Genomic DNA, 10,429 nt, shown 5'->3' on the forward strand with positions numbered 1-10,429 from the left:
ATTACAGAAATTCCTTTTCTGCATCCTTAGTCATCAGAGCATTCAACACTGCTGAGTGATCTGTAAGGTTAGGTAAGAAACAAGTAAGATAGTGTACAAGTCTAAGAAAACCATGCATTTTGGTTACAGAAGTTGGTTGAGGCTATTGAGCAATATGCTCAGTCTTTGTAGGATTAGCACAAATACCAGATTGGTCAGTAGAGAGAGTATGAAGAACTTCTGTGACATTTTGATAATGCTCTTCAAGACTTGCAGACCAGATAACAATGTCATCCAGGTAAACATAGTATACTTTTCTAATCAAATAACATAATACTACTGTAACTCAGTGCTAGTGAGTAGTTAGAGTATTGTAACAACCTATAAGTATAACAGTCCACTTGTATAGACTAAGAGGAGTATTTATAGCTATTAAGTGGATGTTGTTTGGATACACCCTTGTCTGAAAAAATGCATTAGTCATGTCAATCTTGCCCTAGTAAGATCCTTTGGCACAGTCAGCCAAGATATCATCAATTCTTAGTAAGGGGAAATTATTGGGCACTGTATTGTTGTTAAGCTTACAAAAGTCACACACTATGTGAGGAAGTACTGTAGGGGTCAGATTTTGCAATAAGGAATGCAGGGCTAGAAACAGGACTAGATGACAGGCACAATCTTCCAGATTCAAGATGCCCCTTTAAGAGGATTTCCCAGGCTTCACAATACTTCCTAGGGCAAGAGTATTACTGTGTTTTAATAGTATGATTAGGGTTGAGCAACTTAAAACAGTGAAATACATTATTAGGAAGATTATTAATGTGTGGAAGTTCCTTAGGAAAAAGATCTGTATGATTATTACATACAGTTGTATAATGTCAATCCAGAAGATCTTACTCAGCAAGGGTTTCAATGTACTGTTGGATCATAGTAACAATATCTGGAGATTCAATCTCAGGAATGTTTCCCTTTTACAGGAATGTCTTAGTTACAGGGACTAATTGATAAGACAGAGAAGTACACAAGATGCTATTTTCAGAGTAGGAAATAGAGATATTGTTTACTTAGAGGAAAGGTAGTCCTAAAATAAGGGGTGCACAAGCAGAAGGGGAAATAATGGTAGGAATGATGTGGGAGGACTATGAGGAATCTAAGAAAGTAGGAGAAATCTTTACATAGTGACATAGGACCTGTAGGGACTGTTTCAGCAACTCTAGAATAGCTAGTGTGACATGTATAGAGTTAGGGAGGCAAAAGCACTAGAGACTGAGCTGTTGAGCTAAGGCTTGATCAATAATTACTAAGAATGATCTGTTGTCAATAAGTGTCTTAACATGGGTAGTAATGTGTGGGCCAGAAAGTGAACAGTCCTAATGGATTTGTAGAATATTAAATTTCATATACTCATCAGAATCATTAACATAGACCAAAGAGAGCATTTCCACCCTAAGAGTAGCTGTAACAATGTCCATGTCATCTTAAGATGTGTCTGTATCAATGTTCTCCTTTTCCTCCAGGTTATCTAGCTGGAGGACCATACATGTATAGTCAGGGATCTGAGAAGTCTAGGGTTCCAAACCTATGGCTGACACAGGAGCCTTGACACAGCCAAGCAGAACTAGGGCAGGAAGAGTCTTAGGGTGAAGGTGTATCCCTTCCTCTTCTGTTAGAGCCCTACAGTTTTGTCTTTCTAGAGGTATCATACAGTCTTTTGCCTAGTGATTTGTGTAGAGGTACCTACATTTGAAACAGCTGTTGTGTCTGTCTAGTATGAATTTCTCTACAGCTGTGAGTCTCTCAAGTTTTGTGAGGGTTTGTAGACTCTGGCTAACCTGGATATTAGTGTTAGGGGCTCTAGCAACTCTAAGAGCCAGAGGTGCTAACTGATGTGTACAGTTGTTGTAGTAGTTGTGTAGAGTATTAGAGACAAGCTCTCTCTGATTCTGAACACATACATCTGCTTTACATACTGCTTAAAGCTATAAGGAGAAATCCACAATATTCTGGATAGACACTTTGTTGATTAAGAGCTTAAGATCCAGTTTGAAGTGTGCATTCATTAAGAAACAAACTTCTTGGTTGGACAGAGTAAAGGGGGTACCAGACAGGAGATTGTTCTTGCCAGAAATCTTGAAGTAGAATGTATTAGTATTGTCAGTACCTTGACACATGTTCTTAATTTTATTATGTATCTTCATCTCCCAGTTGTGCTCAAGGACAATGTTGTGTAAGTTAGTAATGAACTCTTCAAAGGTTATAGCTTCAATCCAATCAGGCTGAGTAGTGTACCATGTGTGTACTTTAATAGACTCAAGGCTGTGGATTATGAGCCTGACTTGATTATCTTCTACTATGTTTGCATAGGTAAAGAATGCACAACAATGACAGGTGTATTCAGAGAGTAGCTTTGCTAACATCTGGCCATCCAAAACCATAGGAGCTGTGTTTGGCTTGAAGCTGCAGAAGGTTGCTAGAGTTCAAGGCATGGTTGGCAGGACACAACAGGACACAACAGGACTAGACTGGACTAGACAGGACACAACTAGACAGGAAGGTTTGGAGAGAGTACTAGGACACAAGACAGATGTATGAGATCTTGAGTGGCAGGAGAACTAGTTGGCTGACTGTAGTAGCACTGAGTGTGTGCTGAGTGACACCAGTCTGATGTGGTCCCTTTATACAATTGTAGGACCAGTAGGTTGAGACATTCAAAAAAAAGTGAAGCCAATGTTACACTGAGACACAGAACAGTCAACAGAATAGAATTGATAAGACAAGACAAGGAGTATGCAAGACATTAAATAGGAGAGTATTATGTAATCAAGTGGCTGGTGAAACTGTAAGGTTACATAATACAGGAAAGGAGAAGAATACACTATAAGATACTCTCTCCAAACCTTCAGTACTTGTAGCTAGCATTTCCAGCACTCTAGAGTTGTTAGAGGAGGTCATAGTAGTGTAGTACAGTTGAAACACATGTAAGACATGCTAGGATTGTATTATTTTGTTTGTTTTAGCCACCATACACTTGTATACAGTCTAAAGAATGTTTATTTTTGTTTTAGAAAGGTATGATCTGCAATCATTATTCTATCACATTACATTATCAGCTATCATTACATCACTCAGGGCCATCCCTATTTGGGTTGTGGGACTCAGGGTCCGGGTGTGGAAAGTCAAAGGTCGTAAAGTCAAAGGTCTTATCAGACCCGTACCTTAGTATGCTTAATACTATCGATTCAGTAGAACTGCTACATTTTATTTCGACATTGAGGTTAATACACTACTCTCCATCCAGCGAAATCTTCCCAACACAAACATATTCACCTTCAGGTCCCCAACTGCCCATCCGACAAATTTGGATCTCAGACACTGTATGCGTACCAAAATCCACTGGTACAGCATAGCTTCCCGTGTTCTGTCCAGCAACCTTTTCCATGGCAGTGACAGGGGTTGTTGTTGCCCTCTCTCCTCGTAGATCCGACTCGGCCGTTCTAGTCTGTTGAGTAAGAGCGATTGTTTCTCCCGCCCCAGCAGAACTCGAAGAAGTCGATTCAGGTTCAGCTATTCTCAGACGACTCACTGCATCTGAGTTGCAAACCTGTGAAAACGAAAACGGTACTCGCCGCGCGTATCCGCCTTGTGGCCGTGGCTTACGATGAGAGGTATTGATTAACGTGCAGTGGAGCTAAAGTGATGTTACTCGATAGGAGTTCCTGGACAGAAATAATATTTACCTTCAAAGGACGCTTATCATCTACAGCAAACCCCGCTTTTATAAATTCTGAATTAATGAGCTCTGTAAAAACAAAAGACAACCAAAATCTCGTCAACAGCTTAGGGTAAGTCATGTTCGTACATACCGCAAACATACTTCAGTCGCTGCCCATCAACCGAACGCAAGTCACTCGCAGATGGACCAGCAAACATTATATGTGCACGCGAGGCATCATTTCTCTCCGGCTTCATAATATCAATTGCAGTAAGCGGTACTCGCAGTGCATGGCCATTCAGAGCATTATTAATACTTGGACGTATCTTCTTTAGATACTCGGATGCTGCGGAAACTGTTTTTTTGACTTGCGCAGCTCCACCTGCAGTCGATAAAGCAGCTGAATCATCTTCCAGACTCATAACACCTAGTGTAAGATGGAGACGCCGTGGTGTGACAATAATCGAGTGATCAAGTCCGTCGATTGGTGGCTGTGCAGCAAGTAGTTGCGAGCTAAATGAGTTCATAGCTGATTGTACAGCTGGTAGATGTCCCTTTAATCTGATGAGCCGTTAAAAATGCAACGTTATGAGTCAGGCCTACAAGCGGTACAGAAAGGACTGTGGAACATGAAGATGTATCAAGGTGAGGCAAACCAGAAAATGTGCCGTGAAAAGCTGGCTCACAATGCGTCAATGGCGGTTTCGAGAAGTTCTGTCTGGATTCATTTCTAGCAGGAGCAGGACCATCTCTTCCGCGCTGGTTTCCTCCTCTCCATCCACCCCTGCCTCTACCTCTATCACTGGGTCTACCCCCACGACCTCGTCCACGTCCAGAAGATTGAAAACTACTTTTGTCCGAAAAGAATTCTGCCATAGTATCTGGTGTTTTGCCTAAGAGAACCACTCTGAGAGATAATCGCCTAACTGGAATTAATCTGTAGTGCTGGCTGGAGCAAACCAATGACAGTGATAGCATGAGACAAGGATTAATTGAAAGGAGTTATTGATTCGCACGTGCACATCACGCGCAATTTCTAAGTTCCCGTCTTTGGAAATTTCTGTCTTTCTCCTCCAGTCATGTCTGCACGGTCGTACGAAGTAAATAGCTCATTTTCGCTCATAAATTTATTAATCCTGAAATAATGTTCTTAGATTGTGCAAGGGTTCTTCATACAGGATGAAGGTTATGAAGGCAATTATGCAGTTCGTACAATCCTATTCTTGTTACAACCGCTCAACTTGGAGACCAAGTACAAGCACTACTGCTTCGCTTGTAGATCCCACCGCATTTTGGACTACTGGATACTTCTGATTATCGATGGTCAAACACGATTGGTCGAATCACAGAGCTGAACGAGTCCGCGCCACAAGGTGTAACATATAAACTCATCATCGCTGGTCGCCACGGACAAGGCTTTCGTATGTGAACGGAAATTCAACTCGCCATAGTTTTCCTTATATTATTTCATCAAATCAGACAACCTGGCTGAGCTGAAGTATGGATGGAAGGTGCGTCAATGTAGATGCTTTTGGCGCTTTCAGTACAACTCAATGTCATGACAGCTTTGGAACGAGTGCGCATATTTAACGTGTATTTCAGACTCTGCATTTTATCCTCTAGCTCTGCGTTACAGGTACTGGGCTAGACTCGATACAGATGGAGAGATTGTCTGGGGCCGTACATACATTAAACAATACATTAATATTTATTATCCTAACTTCTCTGTACAGCTGATCCAATCCTAACTGAACTCGGCGAGGACCAGGCACGAGTCGCAAACGCAATGTGGCTCGATGAAGTCGCAGCAGGCGCACCACTTCCTGATGGGCTCTACTGCAGTCCAATGACACGCGCTATACAGACATGTCGATTCACTTTTGCAAAAGTTGTCGATTTCGCGGATAGACCGCCACTCATTCTAGAGGTGCATGCAATATTCTTCGCGATCCCTTCTTAACGTATAGTATTCATACTAATATATCGATTAGAATGCACGAGAAATATACGGCGTACATTCATGCGATAAACGTCGCTCAAAATCGTACATCATGAAAGAATTTCCTGAGTTCAAGATTGAAGACAGCTTCACGGAAGAGGATGAACTACATGACCCAAACGTACGCGAAACGTACGAACACGTTGCACAGCGCGGGCGCAATGTACTAGATTACATATTCGACAACGACAATGGAGTTGGTAATAGCATTTAGTTTTTTGTATTGGCCATCGACCGTAACTCACTTTGTTGGTCATTCATAGTTATCTCGGTCACAGCACACAGTGCATTCATTAGAGGCTTTCTGATCTCGGCGAATCACAAGCCAGTACCACTACCAACAGGAGGTACGTAATCGTCTCAAATACGTTCCTCGATCACACCAAAGCTCGCAACTACTTGCACTCTAGGCATTGTTCCAATGGTCGTCAAGAGTATCAGTACCCTGCAGTGATGTTTCCCAAATACAATGATTAGGGACCTTGGGTATGTATTAGATTTTTATTATGTTTCACTTATGCAATTCACACAGTGTAATTCAAGATTCTTGTATAGATTAGCAAACGTGTCTCGATACAAAGGTTCGGACTACCTCAGGGAAAACAGGAGTAGAATGAGGACCAAACAGAAAAATGCAAGATTATTAGAATAATGGAAGGATAGATCACATGGCTGTGGCTGTCATGTCTGTTGCAGAAATATACAATAGAATATATCAATACATCCATCGAAGGGTGAATTGTTAAGAACGAACCAAATATCATTGGTAATGATTCACATCATGGTATTGGTGCAACAAGGGATACAGCACAAGCAGCCATGCATCTACGTTTCACCATCATATTACTGATTAGCACCATAAACTTGATGACAAGAAATAGCTAGCATTACGTACGCTCCCTGAAGTGCGTTACACGCCAAAATACTCGCAGGCGCAGTAACAGCTAGGACAGTCCCAAATGTAAAGCCTGCAGCAGCGTAGCATGCCACTGCACCAAAATTACAGCCTGTCAAAAGAATGAAATATCAGACGAATAGTCGAATTATATTCCGAAATGGATTATCCGACAAAGAGATAATCACGTACCCGTCTGGCATAGTGCATACGTGAATGGGCCACCGAGCACAGTAGGGAGGGACGCAGTGGCGGCAACAACAGCAATAAGCGGAAGACGCATTGTGCTATAGTTGTAAGAGTACTAGTAAGGATGGACTAGAGGGGAGTATGAGTGTGGATCGTTGAGTACCTGCCCATCCATCCACTCACCCATCTTATACCATCTACACCTCGAGCATCACTAGAGTCACCTGCTACCACCATAACGGCATCCCAGCGTGCTCACCGCGCATTCACAGCAATGCAGAGTCAACATATAGCGCGTAGATACTTCTCGAACCCATTCCTCAACAAGGTTTGCCTCAAAATAGTGTATTAGACGCCCATGTCTCCAGCTCGTTATGCACAGCTGTGCACTACCCTTCACATCGAAGAAGCGAGAAGACGTTACAAAGAGGTTGGATATAAGGTTCAAACATGGTGTAGCTGATGTAGGTCGCAGCAGAGCAGGAAAAGGTTCATTGTCGGTCATTAGGATGCCTATACGAGAAGATCATCACCGACACTAAGCGCCCAAATACTCAAAAAGGTAGAGATAATTAGGTTTAGGCAGTCTTGCTCTGCAGCTGCGGCACAGCACAATACACGAGGCTGTTCTCCTTGTCACCTATAATAGTAGATGCCATTAAACCAAGTTATTTTGGATAACGCACCGTCGAACGAGCCCTGTGTTCGCAGTCCATTGATTCGGTAATTACTGACTCGGCCTTACAATCCAGGGGTCGACATGGTCTTGCTAAATTCGAGTCCAAAAGTGTGGCGTATCCGACTTCCGAGAGAAGAAAAGAGAAATGTATAGAAAAGAGCATACACATGAAGTACGAAAAGAATATAGACTCTCCAAGGTTCTGTAACAGGGCTCTATTCTCGGAAACAACCTCAGCGTTCGCCCATCTGTGCTAGGTATTCGCTTAGCTGAAAGTCCATCGTTAGCAACTATCCCATCAACAAGTTACGAGACACTCACTTTCATAGCTCCAGCTCTCAGACTCTCCACGCCATTCTGCACATCAGGGTTAGCCATAACCCTTGCAATAGCATCACGAGCTGCAGCCTGCACACCCTCCAAGCTCCCATCACCCAACAACCCTCCATCAGCTCCTAACCCACGCGCAGCAGCCTCCTCTTCCTCGTCTCTCCCAAAATACGATGCACTCGAAATCGCCGACGCACCCGAGAACTGTGCCAACCGCGCCTGCGCTTCCGCCGATCGACTAGGATCGTGTATCCCTCTTCCGAAATACATATCACTCGAAATAGCCTTTTGCGAGCCGAATTTTTCTCGTGCTTCTGTAGATTCGTCGGTGATGGCTGGAGAGGACGGAGTAGACGTAGACGGAGTAGCTGACGCTGACCCGAGCCCGAGGCGCTTCATACCCATCCCAAGGCGTGCCATGTCCTGGCTGCTGCCCTTCTGATGACTCACAAGTCGTGAATTGCCACTGGAAGCAGCAGAAGATGGAGCACCAGTCAGTCCCGTCTTTGCCGGCCCTCCGACCTCGGTAGATGCTTTCACAGCAGCAATCGAAGCGGCAATGGAGGCTTTTACAGCTGCGGCAGCTTCCTCCTCCTCACGCTTCCTATCATAACCAAGTTGCTTGATACGCGCCTCTTCGGCCTCCGCCTCTTTCTGTGCCTTCTCAAAGTCAACCGGTGTAACAGCCTTTGCTGCTCCTCTAAGCCCTCCCAATTTCTTTGTGCCACCTGATGCAGGAGTTGTAGATGCGGCAGAGTTGAGACGGGCAGCTCCAAGACCGAGACGAGCAGGTTTTGCAGTGGCAGACGCAGTAGAGCCTGCACGCAAAGAAGCTGACGTAACTGTACGAGGGCCCGCAGTTGGCGGTGACGATGCAGCACGAACAATCCCTGGAGGTTTTGCCTGTACAGCAGTGCCATTCGATGGTTTATCGGAGGAGGCGGAAGGCTTATCCCATGTGTCGAAAAAGTCGTCTGCAGATTCGGACGGTGCAGTCGCAGGTGTAGTAGCACCGGATGCACCTTCAACAAAAACACCAGCAGGGAACATAGCTGCATCTGCCTTCTCCTTCTTATCCAATTCTGCACGATACAACTCAGCGACCTTGCTATCATATTTTTTCTCCGTGTTATTCTCGGTGAGGAGCAACGAACCACCATGCTTCGTGAAGAAGTCCGTCGCCGCAGCGTTCCCCCCGACTTTCATGCGTCGTAGCTGGTCTGTGCGCCAGTTATCAAGATTCGTGGAACGGACGAAGGAGAGATGAACACCGAGTTTGCGATGTGCGCTGGAGCAGTTGTAGCAGATGTAGATTCCATACGGGATGCTCGTCCATGTCGGACTACTGGCTTGACAATCAAAGCACATCTATACATACCACAACCAGTCAGATACTTCCTCCCGGATTCCAAAGACTCGGACTTACCCTGTTGGCCTTTTGAGCCTTGAGGACGGCAAAGACCTTGTCTGACTCCTCCTTTGGTACTACTTCTGAGCTCATTGCTGTTCGTGATGACAGTAGCGAGGAGGAAGAGAGTGAGAGCAGTACTAACCGCGGGTACCGTGAGAAATCTATCTCTGCCACGTGACACTCACGACACGTGCCTCATCCGCGCCAGTCCCTACAGAGGAGAGACACGGTATATACCTACGAAATCTATCTCCGCCACGTGACACTCACGACACGACAGAGGTATATAGCCACTCACGACACGTGTCTTACTATCACCTCGTATGGATCCTTCGTATAGGAACAAGAGTGAGTAGTGCCCGTCCTTCCTCCTCGTTACGAGTGCTAAGCGTTTCCCGCAGAGATTCTCGACCTGAGCGAGGACGAGCTCAATACCCTCGCCTTCCTAGGCCCAAGTGAGCCGCTTCGTCATGACACACGTCCATCTCTCTCTCTCATTGTTGTCCGTCCACCTTGTAGACGTCGCTCCGGGCGTCCGAGTTATGGTCGATAAAGTGAGGGCCAACCCCACGCGCCTGGGCTGTAAGTCGCTCCGTCCTCTTTTTTGCGCGTTTCATACGAACGTCCTTTTGCGTTTTCAGTCGTGACATGCTTCACAGTGGACTGCCTTAATCGCAGGTACTTGGACCCGGCTGCCCTATAAGACACTCCTGGCTCTCCTATCTCTCCCACCATCAGTAAGGCGGATACTCTCTTCTTACAACTCAGCATAGACTCTGACACCTTCACCGTCGTCGCACCTAACCTGATCTCAAAATATGAGTCTAACTTCTAGTACTACAGCATCTCTAGCAACCCTCCCAAGCTTATGTGGCGTTCGGATCTCAAGACCAACCCCTTTCCCAACCCCTCGCCTGGAGCCCACTTCTTCAAAGTCCCTACCAAGACTGCCCACAGTGTGTTCAATATGCTGCTGAACAATGTCTAGAATATTGTCACTCCCCAGATCATTGTATCAATGAAGGCCTACAGCCTTAAGTACTCTACACTCAAGACAGTTTACTTCTCAACCCTTGAGGACAGTATGGAGGACGAAACGTTTGGCCCTGTTGTCATGTGGGTTACTGTGTAGCTTAACACCACTAACACTAGGACTGTTCACAATGTCATACTAGACATTCTTAGTATCCTTGCTGACACCAATATCACTAGTATTGTTGTTGAGTGGTACAAAG

The 10,429-nt window shown here is 44.9% G+C and overlaps 4 protein-coding genes across 4 annotated transcripts; 2 read left to right on the forward strand and 2 right to left on the reverse strand.

Moving 5' to 3' along the window:
* Nucleotides 1-3,239: 3,239 nt before the first annotated feature.
* FOMMEDRAFT_149150 (uncharacterized protein) lies at nucleotides 3,240-4,567 on the reverse strand (the record flags this gene model as incomplete). Its single annotated transcript, XM_007271234.1, has 5 exons — nucleotides 3,240-3,667; nucleotides 3,717-3,778; nucleotides 3,843-4,245; nucleotides 4,295-4,311; nucleotides 4,378-4,567. 5 exons carry the CDS (start codon nucleotides 4,565-4,567, stop codon nucleotides 3,263-3,265), a joined length of 1,077 nt encoding a protein of 358 aa, XP_007271296.1. The 3' UTR covers nucleotides 3,240-3,262.
* A 203-nt stretch (nucleotides 4,568-4,770) lies between these two features.
* On the forward strand, nucleotides 4,771-6,638 carry FOMMEDRAFT_149151 (phosphoglycerate mutase; the record flags this gene model as incomplete). The annotated part of the gene is made up of 13 exons (XM_007271235.1): nucleotides 4,771-4,791; nucleotides 4,846-4,896; nucleotides 4,971-5,112; nucleotides 5,171-5,202; nucleotides 5,257-5,267; nucleotides 5,328-5,371; nucleotides 5,425-5,618; nucleotides 5,683-5,890; nucleotides 5,954-6,037; nucleotides 6,101-6,176; nucleotides 6,234-6,377; nucleotides 6,445-6,515; nucleotides 6,586-6,638. 10 exons carry the CDS (start codon nucleotides 4,771-4,773, stop codon nucleotides 6,142-6,144), a joined length of 831 nt encoding a protein of 276 aa, XP_007271297.1. The 3' UTR covers nucleotides 6,145-6,176; nucleotides 6,234-6,377; nucleotides 6,445-6,515; nucleotides 6,586-6,638.
* Nucleotides 6,639-7,581: 943 nt separating this feature from the next.
* On the reverse strand, nucleotides 7,582-9,284 carry FOMMEDRAFT_114090 (ArfGap-domain-containing protein; the record flags this gene model as incomplete). Its single annotated transcript, XM_007271236.1, has 3 exons — nucleotides 7,582-7,722; nucleotides 7,775-9,151; nucleotides 9,210-9,284. The coding sequence occupies 3 exons, from the start codon at nucleotides 9,282-9,284 to the stop codon at nucleotides 7,687-7,689; spliced, it is 1,488 nt and encodes a 495-aa protein (XP_007271298.1). The 3' UTR covers nucleotides 7,582-7,686.
* A 233-nt stretch (nucleotides 9,285-9,517) lies between these two features.
* FOMMEDRAFT_31823 (uncharacterized protein) lies at nucleotides 9,518-10,182 on the forward strand (the record flags this gene model as incomplete). The annotated part of the gene is made up of 5 exons (XM_007271174.1): nucleotides 9,518-9,542; nucleotides 9,596-9,649; nucleotides 9,714-9,776; nucleotides 9,873-9,931; nucleotides 10,030-10,182. 5 exons carry the CDS (start codon nucleotides 9,518-9,520, stop codon nucleotides 10,180-10,182), a joined length of 354 nt encoding a protein of 117 aa, XP_007271236.1.
* Between the last annotated feature and the right edge of the window lie 247 nt (nucleotides 10,183-10,429).

Source organism: Fomitiporia mediterranea, assembly GCF_000271605.1.
Source record: "Fomitiporia mediterranea MF3/22 unplaced genomic scaffold FOMMEscaffold_16, whole genome shotgun sequence".
Classification (NCBI taxonomy): Eukaryota; Fungi; Basidiomycota; class Agaricomycetes; order Hymenochaetales; family Hymenochaetaceae; genus Fomitiporia; species Fomitiporia mediterranea.